General features: G+C 49.1%; 1 protein-coding gene across 2 annotated transcripts in view; it reads left to right on the top strand.

The window, feature by feature from the left end:
* The first annotated feature begins 5,947 nt into the window (after positions 1–5,947).
* Positions 5,948–20,990, top strand: part of MOB4 (MOB family member 4, phocein) — a 116,198-nt gene continuing 101,155 nt past the window's right edge. The window contains exon 1 of one of the 2 annotated variants that reach the window (XM_069985336.1): positions 5,948–6,082. In XM_069985336.1, coding sequence (XP_069841437.1) covers positions 6,023–6,082 — 60 coding nt within the window. In that variant the 5' untranslated portion in view covers positions 5,948–6,022. The remainder of the gene's footprint in view (positions 6,083–20,990) is intronic. The other variant, XM_069985335.1, reaches the window with a different exon arrangement.

The raw sequence follows: 20,990 nt of genomic DNA, 5'->3' as shown, positions 1-20,990 counted from the left end.
GAGACGGGTGGACAAACAAAAACCAACAAAATGCAAGCATTGATTGTGCAAGAATGGACTGCTATCAGTCAGGATTTGGTCCTGAAGTTGATTGAGAGCATGCCAGGGAGAATTGCAGAAGTCCTGAAGAAGGGTCAACACTGCAAATATTGACTTGCTGCATTAACTCATTCTAACTGTCAATATAAGCTTTTGTTACTCATAATATCATTGCAATTATATTTCTGTATGTGATAAAAACATCTGACAAACACACATAAAAACCAGAGGGCAGCAGATCATGGGAAAATATAATATTTGTGTCATTCTCAAAACTTTTGGCCATGACTGTACAAAGACCAATATCACCTCATCAAGTCATATAGCGGTAACCTCAGCTCTACACAGGTTCTGTACATCATATACATTACAGTGCAGTTATATCCGGTGACTTACAGGGGACGTCTTCTGATCAGAGTTCTTCCCTTTTCATCTTCTCAGAGCAACGAATCCACAGAATTTGCCAGACAGACATATTAGGCTCCTCACTCACCATCCTCATCTCTATACAAACTGCACACCTGTCTTGTCCCCTTTGTGCCCTCATTAGGTGGGTAGGCTGGCGCTATGTGATCCCCCTTATAGTTTATGCCCCCTCTGTGTAATTCACTATAGTACATGCCCTATTGCATACACCCTCCATGGAGTCCCCCTTATAGATGCCCCCCCTATGTTTTCTCCCTTATAGATGCTCCCCCTATGTTATCCCCTTATAGATGGCCCCCTATGTTATCTCCCTTATAGATGCTCCCCCCTTGTTATTCCCCTTATAGATGCCCCCTAGTTATCCCCCTTATAGATGCCCCCTGGTTATCCCCCTTAGAGATGCCCCTAGTTATCCCCCTTATAGATGCCCCCGGGTTATCCCCCTTATAGATGCCCCCGGGTTATACCCCTTATAGATGCCCCCCCCGTATAGATGCCCCCTAGTTATCCCCCTTATAGATGCCTCCTGGTTATCCCCCTTATAGATGCCCCATGGTCATCCCCCTTATAGATGCCCCCTAGTTACCCCCCTTATAGTTGCCCCCTAGTCTGTGCAACGCAGATAAAAGATAAAAAAAACAACAACTCACCTGACACCTCGCTCTCCCGTCGTGGCTCTTCTCTCCTGTAGGCTGGAACTGGCCCCCGGCTCGGCTTCCAGGCTCTGTCCCATCCCAGCAGCACATGCACCACGGAGCTCTGTGTGCACCAGGGCTGTTACTTCCGGAACAGGGGGGCGCGTGTAAGTGACACGCCTGTGCCGAAGTACTTCCCCGGCGCACACAGAGTTCACTTGTGCGTGGTGCTGCCGGGGCTGGGGACAGAGCCAGGGAGCTGCGGGTCAGTTCCAGCCTCCCTCTTGTGACCGCAAGCAAAACACTGCTTGCGGTCACAAGAGGGATTGGGAGGGGCCCCTTGGTAGCGGCCCGGTCACGGCAGTGACCGCAGTCGCTACGCCACTGCTAGAGCCGAATCCTGCCTTCTATCTGTTTGAATTGGAAGGCTCGCACAAGCCCTATCATTCAAACAGATAAAAGGCAGGATTCGGCAGGGGGGTTCTGCACGGATTTTCGCTGCCGCTTCCGTAGTGTGAACGGACCCTAATCAGTTTTTATCTTCAGAATTTCCGGATCAGGAAAGAAAAAGTGTTTTCAATATGGTTTAGTATGCCAACATACATTTAATATATATCACATGTACCCCATAGTTGCCAACGTTTGAAATGTTTTTCTAGGGACACTTAGGCTTTCACAACGAGAGGTGTGGCTTATTGTTGGTGTGGTCTATTGTGGGTGTGTTTTGCCGGGGGGGGGGGGGGTGTTGTCATCTGAGTTCCCTTTTTTCTGAAATTTTCTGTATATTGTCCTCATTGTATGGATTTTACAGTTAGGATTATACACATGAGTGCAAGACATTGGAAAAGCTGGGTAACCTCCATCATATTGAATATAAGATGCTGGGAAAGTCGAGTGACCTCCATTATACTGAGAGTAGGATGCTAGAAAAGCTGGGTGACTTCCATTATACTGACTGCAAAATGCCGGGAAAGCTGGGTGACCCTCTGCATACTGAGCACAGCATATTGGTAAAGCTGAGTGACCTCCATTACACTAAGTGTAGGATGCTGGGAAAGTTGGGTGACCTCCTTTATAGTTACTACTATACAAGATGCTAGGAAAGCTGAGTAACCTCCATTATACTTACTAATATACAAGATGCTAGGAAAGCTGATTGACCTCCATTATACTTACTACTATACAAGATGCTAGGAAAGCTGAGTGACCTCCATGATATAAGATGCTGGAAAAGCTGTGTGTCCTCCAACTGGCAGTCCCTCACTCTTTTTCAGGCCCTGGCAACTATGGTACCCACATGTCTCCTAGTGTACTGTGCTACCGTCTCCCCTCTCATGTACCGTGCTACTTCCTCTCCTGGTTCCTACTCTGGCCTTCTCTGGTCAGGTCTGGCTGTCCAGGGGAGATCACAGCAGAGATGGAGGGTCACACAGATGGAAAATCGCTGCCGAGGTCTGGGGAGGATGGGGGAGCTGGGGATGGAGGATTGCTGCCAAGGTCAGGGAAAGAGGGGTGGGGTCTGGAGAACCGCTGCTGAAGTCAGGGTAAGAGGGGTAATGGAGGATCGCTGCCCTGGGGGTGTGGATGGAGGACCGCTCCTGATGAACTAGTGCTTTCACTCTCTGATCCAGGTGAAGGGGGGATGGTGGGCTACTGCCCTCGCCAGGGCCGCTTCTGCCATGAGGCGGAATGAGTATTCCGCCTCAGGCGGCACATTCTGGGGTCCCTTTAGGGGCGGCAACTTCTGTCCTGTCATCTGACTCCCGCCGCCCGCTCAGGTGTCCCCCTTTCCGCATCCCTAGAAGCTGCAGCTCTGCAGCTTCTAGGGATGCACTGCCGTCAGACTCGTGGCCCTCGGTGACAGGAGAGGACGCCCCCACTCACACTATAATCCTCTCCCCTGTACGGCATCCGCTGGGTGACAGGCCCCTCCCCCAGGCCAGGTCACAATGCTGTACAACAGAGAGCGTGTATGGCGCTGTGACCTGGCCTGGGGGAGGGGCCTGTGTGGCGTCTTCTCCTGTCACCGAGGGAAAGGAGAAGCGGTGGATCCCGGTCCAGATGGTGAGGAGGGGAGCAGGTGGGGGCCCTCAGGTTTTGCCGGGACTGTCCTGATTCTGACGAGACAGCCCCGGCAAAACCATGTCCCGGGAAGCTCCGCCCCCTGCCGCGGGAAGCCCCGCCCCCTGCCGAGCGCGAGTGATGTCACCCATGCAGAGCGGGAGAGGAGTCCCTGGAAGACTAGAAGGTCCATACTGGTGAGGTGAGTATGGCTTTTTTTGTTTTAAATACAGATGAAGGGGCTAGTGGTATGATGATGAAGGCACAGGAGGAGGATAAAGGGAGAAGTAGTATGATGATGAAAGGGCAGAAGGATGAGAGGGGTAGTAGTATGATGATGAAAGGGCAGGAGGATGAGGGGTTATACTATGATGATGAAAGGGCAGGAGGATGAGGGGGGTAGTAGTATGATGATGGAGGGACAGGAGGATGAGAGGGGTAGTAGTATGATGATGGAAGGGCAGAAGGATGAGAGGGGTTATACTATGATGATGAAAGGGCAGAAGGATGAGAGGGGTAGTAGTATGATGATGAAAGGGCAGAAGGATGAGAGGGGTAGTAGTATGATGATGAAAGGGCAGAAGGATGAGAGGGGTAGTAGTATGATGATGAAAGGGCAGGAGGATGAGGGGTTATACTATGATGATGAAAGGGCAGGAGGATGAGGGGGGTAGTAGTATGATGATGGAGGGACAGGAGGATGAGAGGGGTAGTAGTATGATGATGGAAGGGCAGAAGGATGAGAGGGGTAGTAGTATGATGATGGAAGGGCAGGAGGATGAGAGGGGTTATACTATGATGATGAAAGGGCAGAAGGATGAGAGGGGTAGTAGTATGATGAAGGAGGGACAGGAGGATGAGAGGGGTTGTACTATGAGGATGGAGGAGGAAGGAGGATGAGAGGGGTTGTAGTTTGATGATGGAAGGACAGGAGGATGAGAGGGGTTGTAGTATGATGATGGAAGGGCAGGAGGATGAGAGGGGTAGTACTATGATGATGGAAGGGCAGGAGGATGAGGGGGGTTATACTATGATGATGGAAGGGCAGGAGGATGATAAAGTGGGTCGTAGTATGATGATGGAGGGTCTGGAGGATAAAGGTGGGGGTAGTAGTATGATGATAGGGCAGGAGGATGAAGGGGGGAGGAGGATGAAGGGGGGAGTAGTATGATGGTGGAGGGGGAAGGAGGATGAAGGGGGGAGTAGTATGATGATATGGGTAAGGTGGTCTCTGAGGCTAACAGTATTATTGAGGGTCTGAAGCTGGCAGTATTAGGCCGTCTGAGACCTATACTATTTGGGGGTCTCTAACACTTGGCTCCCCATATGTCACCACCATTAAGACTGGCACTTATACATGCTCCTCTGCAGCCGCCGCTCTCCGTTCAAAGAAGTATCATGTTACTTCTTCAAGCGGAGAGCGGCGGCTGCGGAGGAGCGCACGCTCTCCCATAGATGGGCTATGGGACAGTGAGACAGGCGGGATCCTGCGGCGGAGAGTTCCACCGCGGAATTCCACCTGTTTTACTCAGTGTGAACATACCCTTAGTGTATGCACTTCTGTTATATAGTTCTGTATGCACTGTTGGTATGTAGTTATATATGCAATGTTCACTGCTGGTATATAGTTGTGTTTGCGGGGGAAGGGGCGCAGTTTCAATTTTCGCCTCAGGCAGCATAGAACCTAGAATCGGCCCTGGCCCTCGCCATGTGTCTCTCCCTGTTCCTGGGGTGGCAGGAGAAGGAGGATCGCTCCCGCTACCCTGGCGCTGTGTCTTTCTGGTCCCTGGGGATGGCGGGGGAATGATGACCACTGCCGGGGGTGGGTGTCATTGTGCCAAGCGTTCCCTGCAGTTATCCGACTTAGACTGTCACCCATCACCAGCCCCGGCCTGATCAGGTAAGCGTTCAGGATTCTGGTGCTTCCATGAACTTCTATGGGAGTATCCGTGTTGCAATTTCAGACAAAAATAGGACAGGATCTAAAAAATCCTGATCCATTTTTCGGAACAGACACCCTTTAGGACTTATAATAATACTATACTATACTATAATATAATACTATGGGCTCAGAAATGCGTCTGGAAAAAAATCTGGATGGATTTTCCCAAAGTATGAAGGGGAAGGGGTCCTACATAAGCCCAGTTGGTGCCAGCGGCGTTGTTCTGACCAAGGACCATGTAATATAATTCAAAAAATGGTCTGCAGTAGAGATGATGGAAACAGATTTGTTTTTCGATCTACCTCAGCCTGCCGACTCTGTGCAGAGGGAGGATACCGTATGGGGACCGCCTGAAAAATATGGATACAACCATAGCTGTATCCATATTTTCCAGGTGGTATCCTTCCTCTGCACGGAGCTGGCAGCACATCAGTTTTGCTTCCTATGACGCAAACCAAATCTGATTTGCCCCTTTCTAGTCTGCAGCATTCCTTCAAATAGTAAAAAATGTGAATTTATAAACACAGCAACTGTTGTGTTGCACTTTTTTCGTTTCATGGAATAAATTCACATTTTTCAGGATGTATATATATAAAACGCGGATTTCAAAAGACAACTGTAAAAATAATTAGACACATGTAACATCACAAAGGAGCATTCTGGCAATCGGCAAGAACACTGGAAGATGCAAAAAGTCATAGACTCACACTCAACACTCAATTAGATGGGTCCATCTTTACTACAGTGAGCAGACTAGAAGGAAGGACCTCTCTAGCACAATTCGGTCCAGCGTTCACCTACATAGCGTGTATCTGCAGTACAGCCATAAAGGGGCCGAGCACAGGCGAAATGTTCCCGCCCACTCCGAAGACGGAATAACCGCATCTAGGCGTTTTCTGTGGAGCTACATTTTGTCACTATGGTCATGGCGGAAGGAGCTACAGTGCTGAGAAGGAACAGACCGGGCACCAAGAACCAGGTACAGTTCGTTACTCATGCTGTGATATTGCTGACGTGTAATGTGTGTGTGAGATTCTCTCGGTTTATGTCTTTATTCTGAATGCAGGCCGTGATCCGAAAAGCGCGATTCGCATAGTGTGTGTGTGGGCCGCCATACTTGTGTTTCATCACCCTGCCCTTGTAACCGGAAGCACCTAAAACGCCTTGAAAATATAACTTTATTGTGTTGAAGACGTAATCTGTGTATGTTTTAATCTTTTCAGTAACGCATCGGGTTTCATAATACTCGTAATGCGTGATATAGTGGAAACATCTCTATGCGGGTTGCAGCGTTATAAGGCCGGTCCTGTAGTATTGTGGATCGGAATTCCGTCTTCTATGCAGACAAGCATCCATGCCTGCTCGTCAGTGGAAAGCTAGGGAATAGAAGCACTGGTTTAAAACCCAAAGCTCCTCTGAACCCTTCCAGAAGTTAACTGCTTTCTGAGACTGAAAGGGAATCACTCAGCAGTAATGAGGCTTCAAAAATGCCAATATCTTCATCTTTGGAAAAAAAAAAGAAAAAAAAACTTCTGACATAAAGTCTTGGTCTGTCAGAGTCTGAGTGTTCAGACTGGGGGTGACAGCTCTCTGTTGTACCCTCCTCTCCCTGATTTGTGTCTGTTTGGCCTGGATGGTCCTATAGACTTGCTGCCCAGGTTACATAAGGGTATGTTCACACTGAGAAAATAGGCTAGTATTCAGGGATGAATTGAAGAGGAAAGTTTTCTGCTTGAAATTTCTTGCCTATTCAGCTCTGGCAGAATTTGAGTGAAAGTCGAGTGGAATTCAAGCAGTATTTGAGCCCCTGTTGAGTTCTATAGGAACTGTAATGTATGTGAATGGCCCCCTTCTCTGTATCAGGTGAGTATAGAGCACTACACTTCCGGGTCTAGTGTGGGTGGGGGCCATTCAGTAACATAACGTACATTACAAAGTTGTATAACTGTGTTTTGTGAATAATTGTTTAAGCGCCGCATTACCCCTTTAAACTCAAGCGGAAATTAAGAGCGTATTCCTCTTCAATACCTTTCCTTTTCCTCATTGTGCACATACCCTAAGGGCGAATTCTGTGGCAGAACTCTCCGCCGCGGAATTCTGCCTGCCTCCGTGTGTCATAGCATCTCTATGGGAGAGCAAGTGCTCTACCGTGGCCGCCGCTCTCCACTCAAAGAAGTGACATGTCACTTCCTTGAGCGGAGAGCTGTGGCAGCAGAGGAGCGTTCGCTGTCCCATAGATGGGCAATGACACACTGAGGCAGGCGGAATTCCACCTATTTTACTCAGTGTGAACATACCCTAAGGCCCAGTTTACACTGAGCAAAAATGGCAGAATTCTGCAGCGAAGCTCTCTGCCACGGAATCCCACAGTGCTCAGTGTCCTTTATTGAGTGAATGGCTCGCGCGTGCGTCCTTCCATTCACTCACTGCAGGACACTTGCACAGCGGTATTCCGCCATTTTTGCTCAGTATGAACTGAGCCTAACACAGAGCCACCAGAGAATGCGCTGCACTCTGATTTCTCGACCAATCAAAACTTTTGACATGTCTTCCTGTAAAAAGCGTTTTCCAATTACTTATTAACGAGGTTCTGTTACCGATTTTGCTATGTGCTGTTCTCTGATCCATCAATTAAAGGGAACCAATCACCGGAAAAAAGCATATAGAGCTTTTGAAATGGGCTGTTAGAGCACACAGCACACTTGCCACACGTGTTTTCATAGCCTCTGTTCCTTCCCGGTGTAAGCCGCAAAGTAACTTTATAAAACTGGCGCCCTGTATGCTAATTACCTGAGGTAGGCATCTGGGCTGTGTGCGGCTAGCAGGTAGTCACGGTCCCCTGGGCGTTCTTCCACTGTAATCACCCCCCCTCTGGGCGTGATTCAAATGGCAGAGTAGCTGTGGCGTCACTCGGGAGCGCACCGTGCCCGAGGTCGCCGCGTTTACCTACTGATGCTGGACGCCGCCGCGCATGCGCAGTGCAGCCGCTTCCATTCCGGCTGAACTGCGCCTGTACAGAATAGCCTCGAACTCCGGCTCACAGGCTATTCGAGGCTATTCTGCACAGGCGCAGTACAGCCGGAATGGAAGCGGCTGTACTGCGCATGCGTGGCGGCGTCCGGCATCAGAATATCACAGCTACTCGGCCATTTGAATCACGCCCAGAGGGGGGGTGATAACAGCAGAAGAATGCCCAGGGGACCGTGACTACCTGCTAGCTGCACACAGCCCAGATGACTACCTTAGGTAATTAGCATACGGGGCACCAGTTTTATAAAGTTACTTTGCGGCTTACACCGGGAAGGCACGGAGGCTATGAAAACACGTGTGGCAAGTGTGCTGTGTGCTCTAATAGCACATTTCAAAAGCTCTATATGCGTTTTTCCGGTGATTGGTTCCCTTTAAATGGGTTATCCAGTGCTACAAAAACATGGCCACTTTTCCCCCTACTGTTGTCTCTAGTTCAGGTGCGGTTTGCTATTAAGCTCCATTTACTTCAATGGAACTGAGTTTCAAAACCCCACCCAAACTGGAGACAACAGTAGGGGGAAAGTGGCCATGTTTTTGTAGCGCTAGATAACCCCTTTTAAGCCCCTATTACAAGGGGTGATGTGGAGAGCAAGCGAACGTTGGGGACTGCCCAGGTCGTCAGATTGTCCGGGCAGCTGTCGGCTGATTATTGTTTTCTACTACACAATGCGATTATCGTCCGAAACAGTTGGTATCGACCAAATACCTCCAATAATCAGTTCATGTAATAGGACCTTTAGACCATCTGCAGCACACGTCAAAATTATCTTTGTCAATGGTGTCCTTTTTTCTTATTTGTCACTGTAGAAATGATTTTCATTATCAATGAACAGTGTCATCGACAATTTGCAGCCGTTGAGCTCCCTCTCCCTTAGGCGGGAAGAGTAGGCTCAACAGGCTTCGTTGACTCTGTCCATGAAAAGCATTTTTACACAGTTAAAGGGGTTATCCAGCGCTACAAAAACATGGCCACTTTCCCCCTACTGTTGTCTTCAGCTTGGGTGGGGTTTTGAAACTCAGTTCCATTGAAGTAAATGGAGCTTAATTGCAAACTGCACCTGAACTGGAGACAACAGTAGGGGGGAAAAGTGGCCATGTCTTTGTAGCACTGGATAACCCCTTTAAGGTTACAAACCCACTTGGCGGGTCTGCAGCGAGTCTCCATGCTGCGTTTTTGCAGCGAGACTCGCTGCAGATCCCGGCCCTATGCTTTTAATGGCAGACAAACACGCAGCAGGGATGTACATCCCTGCTGCGAGTTTGTCTGCAGCCCTCCCCATTAACCCCCCGGCCGCCGGAGCTGATACTTCACCTGATCCCGGCTCCGGCGGTTCCCGATGTCTTCAGCAAGCCGGAGCGGGGACCAGGTGAAGTATATGCTCCAGCCAGCCGCCGCAGCCCCGATCGCCCCCCCGCAGCCCCGGCCGCCCGATCGCGCAGCCGGGGCTGCAGGGGGGCGTGTAAGCGATCGGTGCTGCGGGGGGGCGGCCGGGGCTGCGGTGGGGCGATCGGGCGGCTGGCTGGAGCATATACTTCACCTGGTCCCCGCTCCGGCTTGCTGAAGACATCGGGAACCGCCGGAGCCGGGATCAGGTGAAGTATCAGCTCCGGCGGCCGGGGGGTTAATGGGGAGGGCTGCAGACAAACTTGCAGCAGGGATGTACATCCCTGCTGCGTGTTTGTGTGCCATTAAAAGCATAGGGCCGGGATCTGCAGCGAGTCTCGCTGCAAAAACGCAGCATGGAGTGGGTTTGTAACCTTAAGGGACATTTGCAAGACCCGTGAGGCCCGCTTGTCCACCTGGTGCTGCAAATGATGACAGCCCAGGGGGCCCAGTGTATTGCAGGAGGATGCAACGGGTTCCTCTGATGCGGTGGGCCCCATAGCAGCCGCTATGACTTCTACAGCTGTAGTTACGCCCCTGATCAGAATAGAGTTTTTTTTAACAAGTTTCACGGCCTACTTCACGAGACAGTAAATTACTGTCTGCAGTTGCGGACAGTAAAATAACAGTTGATTTCTATGGACAATTTGACATATCTGTAGTTGCTACGGATCTGTAAAAGGGCTGTGATCTTTGTTGGAAAGTCGTAATGCAGGTACATTTCAATTAATGGGTCTGTGCAAATGGGGGCGGACATATCACTTGCAGCCTGTTCAGTTGCACAGGGGCCCAGACCAAAAGAAAGGACCACCAGGCCCATGAGTGGGCAACATGGGGAGGGAGGCACATGAGTAGGCAGCATGGGGAGGGAGGAAGGCAGATGGGAATGGGATAGATGGTGACTAAAGAGTTCACCTGCTGCATGGGAGGGAGCTGGGGGATGGGGATGATTGCACTACATATACTTCTGCATAGACTTCTACTTCTATACTTCTACATATACTGCACCCCCTGCTGGTTTGCTTATGGGGGGGGGGGCCCAGGCAAATTTTTTGCACAGGGGCCCTATGCAGTCTGTGTCCGCCCCTGAGGACGGATACAGATCCGAATACCATCTGTAGTCGTGGGTCCACTATTACGCGCATGATTAATGATGTGTAAATTAGGACCTTATTATTTTTTGCCTAAATTTTTGCCTAATTTTCTAAAATTGCTGTGAAAATTACACATTTTTACCATGATTTGCATAATTGCAGTAAAATAACACAATTTCTGGTACAAAAACACAAAAAAAGCCTCAAAAATGTGTTAATACAGCCTTAGTGGATTTTTTTTTAAATTTATTTTACTATTATTAAATAGTTCTGAAATCCTGAAGTTTTTATTTTAGCCACTGGGGTTAAAACTAAACTGAGACTTCCTGTTCTGTCTAATGATGACGATTAGGCAGCTGCTGAAATGCGATCTTACAGTTAAGGCCCTATTACACGAGCCGACAGTGAGGAGCAAACGAGCACTGTCAGCGCTTGTTTGCTCCTCATTCCCCGCTCACTGCTGCCGCTATTACACGCTATTGATTCTGGGGGAAGCTGCGGGGGGGATGCCCGGGTGATGGCTGATCGTCCGGGCAGCCCATAGGATAAAGCAGCGGTCTGCTTCCGCCTCTCCTATTCCACGAAGCGACGGCAGCAGATCGTTGCTAAGTCGTTTGTCTTTCAACATGAACGATGTCTGCTGATCGTTGCCTCCTATTCCACGGGACGATTATCGGCCGAATAATCCTTGGAATAGGGCCTTTAGGAGTGACACCAGTAGATACCGGTAGTGAAAACAATAGCAACTCAGCTTCCATTTCCCTGTGGAAAGGGCAACATAGCAAACCTAAAGATGTGAAAAACAATATGGTGTGAAGGTTTTCATTGTGTCTACATCCATGAGGCATGCCATAAAGAATGTCAATAAATGCTGTTAAAAACAAGATGGCAGCCCTAATAATAGTGTACTACAAATAAAATGTAAAGAAATTACAGTTAGAAGCATTGCATTACGCTGCCAAAATTTTTCCCCCGCTATATCTTCTGAACAGAGCAGGTGCCTGCAGTGAGAAGTCTAACAGCATCCAGTAATCTTCAATGAAATTAAGTCTTTATTCCATATCCGAGCTCTGTTATGGAATAAACACTTAATTTCACTGAAGATTTCTGGACACTGCTGGAATACTTCTTTGTATGCTATATTGGTCAGTATTGGGATTACTGACTTTTTGCCGTGCATCCAAACTAGTCCTTGCCAATTTTTGGACACTGTGCTTTTGGACTTCTATTCTATCTGATATGTCTGATGACATGTGAAAAGTTATTTTTAGTGGCAGGTACGCTATAGTTACTGGAAGCCTTGAGATTTTTAAAGAACTGTCCCATGACAGTTAAAAAACTAAAATCAGAAAGGCAGTGGTTTGTGGAAACATTAATGTCCAGCTGACAGCCAGCGGCCTCCTGCAGCTTCTCCAGCTGCAATATCACATACCCGGTGAGTGGGGCAGGATACCGTTAATGGCGTACCCAGATTACAGATGAGAATAATAGCTAGCGGCCAGGAGTTCCTCTTACCCCCTTAAAGCGACTCTGTACCCACAATCTGACCCCACCAAACCACTTGTACCTTCAGATAGCTGCTTTTAATCCAAGATCTGTCCTGGGGTACGTTCGGCAGGTGATGCAGTTATTGCCCTAAAAACATCTTGGATCTTGGATTAAAAGCAGCTGACGGTACAAGCGTTTTTTTTTTTTTTGTTTTTTTTTTTTTTGGGGGGGGGGGGGGGTAGAATGTTGGTACAGAGTCACTTTAACCCCTTAAGGACCGGGCCTGAAATGGCCTTAAGGACCGGAGCAAATTTTATGAATTTGACCAGTGTCACTTTATTCATTAATAACTTCGGGATGCTTTTACCTATCCGGCTGATTCTGAGATTGTTTTCTCGTGACATATTGTACTTCACATTTCTTGTAAATTGGAGTCGATACTTATAACGAATCTTTATGAAAAAACCCAAAATAGCGTGAAAAATTGTGAAAAAATCCATTTTTCCAACTTTAAAACTTTTCTGCTTATACAGAAAATGGTTATACCACATAAATTATATATTAAATAGCATTAGCAACATGTCTACTTTATGTTGGCGGCATTTATTAAACTATATTTCATTTTTTATAGACAATAGAAAGCTTAAAACATTAGCAGCAAATTTCCAAATTTTCAGTAAAATTTCAAAATCAGATATTTTTAGGGAACTGTTCAGGTTTAAAGTGTATTTGAGGGGACTGTGTGTTAGAAAGCCCCACGAAGCACCCCATTTCAGAAACTGCACCCCCTAAACTCTGCAAAAGCACATCCAGAAAGTTTTTTTTAACCCTTTAGGGGAGTCACAGAAATAAAAGCTAAGTGTGTAAGAAATTTGAAAATTTTAATTTTCTGTGCAGAGATTTTATTGTAATCCAATATTTTTCATAATTATAAGCTTATTACCAGAGAAATGCACCCCAATATTGATTGCCCCGTTTCTGCAGTTTATAGAAATACCCCATATGTGGCCCTATTGCGCTATTTGACGCAACCACAAGCCTCAGATATAAGGGAGCGCCTAGTGAATTTCAATGGCTCCGTTATTTTTGGTCATTTTTGACTGTACCACTTCAGGTTGGCAGAGGCTCTGGGGTGCCAAAACCTAAAAAACACCCCTAAAGGGACACCATTTAGAAAACTACACCCCTCAAGGAATGTAACAAGGGGTGCGGTGAGCATTTGGACCCCACAGGTGCTTCACAGATTTTCCAAACAATATGGCTTGAAAAAAGACTAAAGTATTTTTTACACTAAAATGTTGTTCTAGCCTTAAATTTTTCATTTTCACAAAGGGATAAAAGGAAAAAAAAAAACACAAAACATGTAGCGCAGTTTCTCCCGAGTACAGAAATACCCCACATGTGGACATAACGTGCCAAGGGGGCGCAGGACGAGCCTCCAAAGGGAAGGAGCGCCAATTGGCTTTTGGAAGCTGGATTTGGATGGAATGGATTTCAAGGGCCATGTCGCATTTACAGAGCCCTCGTGCTGCCAAGACACTGGAAACCCCCCACAAGTGACCCCATTCTGGAAACTACACCCCTCAAGGAATCTAACAAGGGGTGCAGTGAGCATATGGACCCCACTGGTGACGGGCACAAATGTGGAAAAATGTGACGTGAAAGTGAAAATTTTCATTTTTTCACTTTCATGGCACAAATGTGCCCGTCATCCAGGGGTCCATATCCTCACTGCACCCCTTGTTAGATTCCTTGAGGGGTGTAGTTTCCAGAATGGGGTCACTTGTGGGGGTTTACAGTGTTTTGGCAGCACAAGGGCTCTGTAAATGCGACATGGCGTTCATCATCCATTCTAGCCAAATCCAACCTCTAAAATCCAAATGGCGCTCCTTCCCTTCAGAGGCTTGCCCTGCGTCCACATGGCGCTTTATGTCCACATGTGGGGTATTTACGGACTCGGGGGGAAATTGCTCTACACATTTTGTGTTTTTTTTTTCTCTTTTAACCCCTTGTGAAAATGATAAATTCAATGCTAGACCAACATTATAGTGTAAAAAATTTAATATTTCATTTTCACGCCACATTGTTCCACATTTGTGCCCGTCACCAGTGGGGTCCATATGCTGACTACACCCCTTGTTACATTCCTTGAGGGGTGTAGTTTCAATAATAGGGTCACTTGTGGGGGGTTTAACTGTCTTGGCAACACAGGGGCCTTTTGAATGCAACATGGCCCCTCGAAATCCATTCCATCCAAATCCAGCCTTCAAAAACCAAATGGCGCACCTTCCCTTTGGAGGCTTACCCTGCACTCGCATGGCGCTTTATGTCCACATGTGGGGTATTTCCGTACTCTGGGGAAATTGCTCTACACATTGTGTTTTTTTTTATCTTTTAACCCCTTGTGAAAATGAAAAAATCAAGACAAGATCAATGATTTAGAGTAAAAATTAAAAAAAAATTACACTAAATGTTGGTCTAGCCTTGATTTTTTTCCATTTCCACAAGGGGTTAAAAAAGAAAATGAACACAAAACGTGTAGGGTAGTTTCCCCTGAGTACGAAAATACCCCACATGTGGACATAATGTGCCATATGGGCACAGGGCAAGTCACCAAAAGGACAGAGCGCCATTTAGAGGCTGGAATGGGGGATGGAGGCCATGTCGCAATTACAAAGCTCCTGTGCTGCCAGAACAGTAGAAACCCCCCACAAGTGACCCAATTCTGGAAACTACACCCCATAAGGAATCTAACAAGGGGTGCAGTGAGCATATGGACCCCACTAGTGATGGGCACATGTGTAGAACATGTGCCGTGAAAATAAAAAATACCATTTTTTTCATTTTCACGTCCCAAATGTGGCCGTCGCCAGGGGGCCATATCCCCGCTGCCCCCCTTGTTAGATTCCTTATGGGGTGTAGTTTCCAGAATGGGGTCACTTGTGGGGGGTTTCTACTGTCCTGGCCGCACAGAGGCTTTGTAATTGCATCATGGCATCCTCTAATGGGAATGGCGGCCATACCTATTTAGCTGGGGAAAAGGGACAATTCTAATTTATTTGGGGGGATTAGGCCAATTATTAGTTTATAAGGTTGAAAATGACAGGTGTCCATCAAACTCAACCTGTGTTGATCCAGAGGAAGGCAAAAACCCCTCGTGAGGCAGACGACAGTAGCCTCATCACAGGGGAAAAATTCCTTCCCTACTCCATAATGGCGATCAGAATAATCCCTGGATCAACGTGACCCCTGAAATAGGAATAAGGGACAGAATTTAGATAATGTAGAACCCCAATGACGTGTAGTACGCCTTGAAGTGATCCAGTATGCAGAGGATCAGAACAGGTGTCACACTGGAAAATGGTGTCCTTCCTTATCTCCCTGTTACGCCACACTCTGCACTTCTTCTGGGGTCTCCCTTTCTCCAGTGTGGGGGACGTCACCTGGAAAATGTTGTCCTGGTGCGATACGGGGTCCTTCATATCCAGAAGCGCTGGGTCCGCTCCATGGCTGCTAAATATTAGGGCGCTATTACTGCTTCTGATATTTACGGATCGTGCCACAAGCTACACTAGCTCGGGCAGCGAGGGACCGGAAGAGGGGGTGCTGGTATAAATGTTATCCCCGTACAGGTGGTAACCTTTATCCAGCAGTGGGAAGATCAGTTCCCGGACGATGTCCCCACTAACTCCGAGGATGGGGGGGGGGGAGGGGGCATCTGGGGGCTGGATTCGGGTGTCCCTTCCTTCATACACTCTAAGGGTCCGTGCACACTGCGGAATCGCGAAGGATAACCCTTTGTGCATTCCGCAGCTGGCACCCGCCGGCGGACTGATGCAGGCGCACGTCTCCGTCCGTGTCGTAGACTCCATTCTATGCACGGGCGGATTCCGCTCTGCGTCCAACGTGTTGATGGAATGACGGATGATGGAATCCGCCCATGCATAGGATAGAGTCTATGACACGGGCGGAGACGCGCCCCTGCATCAGTCCGCCGGCGGGTGCCAGCTGCGGAATGCACGAAGGGTTATCCTTCGCCATTCCGCAGTGTGCACGTACCCTAAATCTGTAAGTGTACCCTGAGGTACTCTCACAGAGTTTGTAAAATTTCACGCCATACCGTCATCTCTTATTGGGACGGTACTGGCGGAAAAGACGTGTCTGGGGGGCAGTGTACGCTACGCTACCCCCAGACACGTCACTGGATGATGAGGATGATGAGGATGAATGGAGGAAAAAAGGACCCCCCATTATCCTCACTGGCTGTTTCAGTGTCGGAGGCAATAATAACGTATGCGTCCGATACCCAAAACACCCTGGGGGCCACTTTTATATAGGGATTGGTATATGGGGTATGTAGTGGTGTAGTGTAAAACTTTATTCAATGTAGTGTGGTGTAATGTAGTGTTTTTTTACGTGTTTTTTACAGTAAGTATACAAAAAAAACCTACGCCAAAAATGGTGTTGCTGATAAATGCCGCACTTATGTTCGGCACTTATCAGCAGACCGTGGCAGTAGGATATAAAAAAAACCACCCTACGCCAAAAAGGAGGAGTTGCTGATTAGCAGCGCACTTTCGTGCGATGCTGATCAACACTCAGCGGCGATAGGGTGCGGAAAATAGAAAAAAAAAAAAATTGGGAAAATTTTTTTTTTTTTTTTTACTACATTCTGAACATCCCTGTAGTGGCTGATACGTGTATTACACTTATCAGCCGCTAGGGGGCAGCAGAGCGCAAGATCCGAAAATAGACGACGCTGGAGCTGGAAAAATACGAAAAAAGACGACGCTGGAGCCGGAAAAAGCCGATCGGGACTCACGGAAGAAGCCGAAGACCCGACAAGATGAAGAGGACGCCGGGAACCCGGAAGACGCCGATCAGGACCCCGGGACAGGTGAGTAATGTACAAATACCTGCTCTGGACCCCTCAGCTACCTAGCTGAGGGGTCTGGAGCAGGTATTTATTACTTGTGGGGACTTTGATCGCCGTGAACGGCCGGCCGGCTGGCCGGCCGTTCACGGCGATCGGGACGGTGGTACCGTGACCACCATTTTTTTTTTTACAGTAATGGCGGTCGGTGCCGTCCTCGGACAGCACCGACCGCCATTTTTTTCCGGGTCATCGGGCCACCGATGGCCCGGAAAGGTTCCGATCGCCGCTATGGGCTTATCAGCCAATAGCGGCGATCGTCGGCATGGGGGGGGTTAACAACCCTCCATGCCGACAGGGAGAGATGGCCTGCTATGTATTATAGCAGGCTATCTCCCCCGATCGGGACCCGGCCGGCCGCGGCGCCCTCTTAAAGGACCCGCGTACCGGTACGTCATGGGTCCTTAAGTGACAGTGATCCATGACGTGCCGGTACGTCATGGGTCCTTAAGAGGTTAAGGACACAGTGGATTTTAGCCTTAACACCTTGACCACCCAGGGTGTACCTGTATGTCCTGGGGCGGGTAAGGGAGTTCAGATACCCCACTCTGATCCACATGGTTCCCACCTACTATCAGCAGCCGGACACCACAGCTATTGGTCGGCTCGGCTAATTAGCCATTTATATGCAGCTGTCAAAACTGACAGCTGTATTTAAATGCTATGAAAAGAACATCGGTGGATTATATACTGTATTGATCTCAATATAAGAAGTACAGTTATCATAGAGGTCCCCTAGGGGGACTTCAAGTTACAGTGTAACAAAAAAAATTCTTTTTTTTTTTTTTTTTTTTTTTTTTAAATCCCATCCAATAGTAAAAGATTGACTCACCCCCTTTATTCCATTTTCATGAAAAAAAAAAAAAATGGTATTGCATTGTGCATAATCGTTTAAACTATTAAAGGGGTACTGCATACATATTTTATTACATATGAAAAGTTAGACAAATCACTAATATACACTATTTATGGGAAATGCTCAGAAAGTGCTATTTTCCTCAATTTAGTAGATCAGGAAGGTTCAATTTCTGTAAAAAAAAAGGGACGTCACGTCTGAAGTGTATGTTTTCCGGCAGGGTCCAGCAAAGGGCTCATGTGGAAGAATAGACGTCTATGTAGAAGTCTGTGTAGTTGAATCGGTGTTTTCTCATCCCATCTCTCTGCCTGTCTCCCTCCCGGCTATGCCACCCGGTCCCGTGTAAGCGCTCCTAATCTGCCGCTCACCCCACTGCACCTCCTTCCAAGAAGCTGCCCGTGCCCTCACTGCCGCCCATCCTCTATGAGCCCTTGTGGCTCCGTACCGCGCCGCCCGGTCCCTTGCCTGCGCCTAATCTCATTCTCTTTGTGCCACTGCTGCGCCTCAGCTTTCACCCCGCTGCCTGGTCCTTTTTGGGGTGAGCGCTCCTGCACCTCCTCTTGTGCCCTCTGTTCTCCTTTCAAGAAAGAAGTGGTCCTCCTCCCATCATTTTGAGCCCCTGCAGCCCGTCCCTCGCTGTGCCTCAGCGCTCATCCCGCCGCTTGGTCCTGTTGGGGTGAGCGCTCCTGCACGGGACTGGTATTTGTGTTTGTTTAACCCCTTCCCCCAATATGACGTCCAGGGACGTCATGAAAAGCAGTGGCAGAATGCATCATGACGTCCCTGGACGTCATGCTTTCCCTGCCTCCCCCCTCTGTCCCTAGGTGAGATCGGGCAGCAGGAGGAGGCTGTGTCACACAGCATCCTCCTGCTGCCACTGCCCGGAGGGGAGCCGCGCTCCCCCCCGGGCAGTTAACCCCATAAACGCCGCGGTCAATGCGACCGCAGCGTCTATGGGGAGATTCAGTGTCCCCCGCCGATCGGGCGGCGGGGGGAGGCTGCAGAACGCTGCCTCCCCCCACCGCCACTAACAGTGTGTCCCCCGGCCCCCTCCCCTCGTCCTCCGATACCGGCGGATCGCCGCTACTACCTCTTTAGCGGCGATCCGCCGGTACCGGGCATTACCGGCGCCGCCGATAGCTTTCATCTCCCCCCACCATGAATCCACGGTGGGGGGAGATGAAAAATGTCCCCTCAGACCCCAGATCAGCCCCCCGATTACCCTACCCGGGCGGCCATCAGATCCAAGATGGCCGCCCCCATCCCTGCGAACAAACGATGTTTGTTCGCAGGGATGGAAATGAATAAGTAATCAAAGCCCCATGCTCTCCGCCACCGGAGGTAGCGGAGAGCATGGGGCAGTGATCGGGGACCCCCCGTGTGGTCCCGGAGCAGGCGATCGGCGGTATATACTATATACCGCCGATCGCCTGTTCCCAGTGCTGCCGGCACTTTTTATCCCCTGTCACCATAAATCATTGGTGACAGGGGATAAAAAGTGTCACCGTGCCCCCCCCCAAGTCGCCCCCCCCTTCCCCACATACGTTACCTGATCCACGGAGCTCCGTCCTCCTCGACGTCCAGGCTGATTCTGAAGTGCGCATGCGCTCCAGAAGCAGTTAGCTCTGAAAATTTAAAGTGACAGAGACCAATTTGGTCTCTGTCACTGAACTATGATTACTGTGATAGAAAATATTACAGTAATCATAGTAATACAGTGAAAATTAATGTATAAAGTACAAAAAGTGACAAACATACAAAAAAATAAAACACACACTTTTTATTATAGTAATAATTGCAGTTTACTCCCAGATTACCCCTAGCCCCCCCCAAATTACCCGTAACCACCGCAGGTTGCCCATATCCGCCCCAGATTGCCCGTATCCACCCCAGATTGCCCGTAATCACCGCACGTTGCCTATAACCAGCGCACGTTGCCCATAACCACCGCACATTGCCCATAACCACCGCACGTTGCCCATAACCACCGCACATTGCCCATAACCACCGCACGTTGCCCATAACCACCGCACGTTGCCACTAACCACCGCACGTTGCCACTAACCACCGCACGTTGCCACTAACCACCGCACGTTGCCCATAACCACCGCACGTTGCCACTAACCACCGCACGTTGCCACTAACCACCGCACGTTGCCCATAACCACCGCACGTTGCCCATAACCACCGCACGTTGCCACTAACCACCGCACGTTGCCACTAACCACCGCACGTTGCCACTAACCACCGCACGTTGCCACTAACCACCGGACGTTGCCACTAACCACCGGACGTTGCCTGTAACCACCCCAAATTGCCAGTGAGCCCCTCCAGACGGTCCATAATCAGCCCCGATTGCCCGTAACCCCGCATATTGCACGTAACCACCGCATGTTGCCTCTAACCACTGCACGTTGCCTCTAACTCACACACGTTGCCAGTGACCCCCTCCAGATTGCCGTAACCACCCAAAATTACATGTACCCACCCCTGATTACCTATAAGCACTTCCGTTTATCCGTAACCACCCCAGATTGTCTTTAACCACCCCATGTTGCCCGTAACCACCGCAGATTGTCTGTAACCCCCCCAGGTTGCCCCTAATCACATGTAATTCCCCCCAGATTGCCCCCGACCACCGCACGTTGCCCCCGACCACCGCACGTTGCCCCCGACCACCGCACGTTGCCCCCGACCACCGCACGTTGCCCCCGACCACCGCACGTTGCCCCCGACCACCGCACGTTGCCCCCGACCACCGCACGTTGCCCCCGACCACCGCACGTTGCCCCCGACCACCGCACGTTACAGGTTCCCATCCCAGATTACCTATAAGCACTTCAGTTTATCCGTAACCACCCCACGTTGCCCGTAACCACCCCACATTACCTGTAATCTCATTTTTTTTTTGTATTTTAGTAACTGCGCTATTCTAATAACCATTACTAGCTGCGGTTTTGCTCCAGCAAATTGGCGCTCCCTTCCTTCTGAGCCCCGCTGTGTGCCCATACTGTGGTTTATGCCCACATATGGGGTACCGTTGTACTCAGGAGAACCTGCGTTACAGATTTTGGGGTACATTTTTTCTCCCATTCCTCGTGA

The sequence above is a fragment of the Dendropsophus ebraccatus genome, chromosome 9 (assembly GCF_027789765.1).
Source record: "Dendropsophus ebraccatus isolate aDenEbr1 chromosome 9, aDenEbr1.pat, whole genome shotgun sequence".
Classification (NCBI taxonomy): Eukaryota; Metazoa; Chordata; class Amphibia; order Anura; family Hylidae; genus Dendropsophus; species Dendropsophus ebraccatus.
The sequence above is the reverse complement of the archived record's forward strand: the minus strand, read 5'-3'. Positions and strand labels throughout refer to the sequence as shown.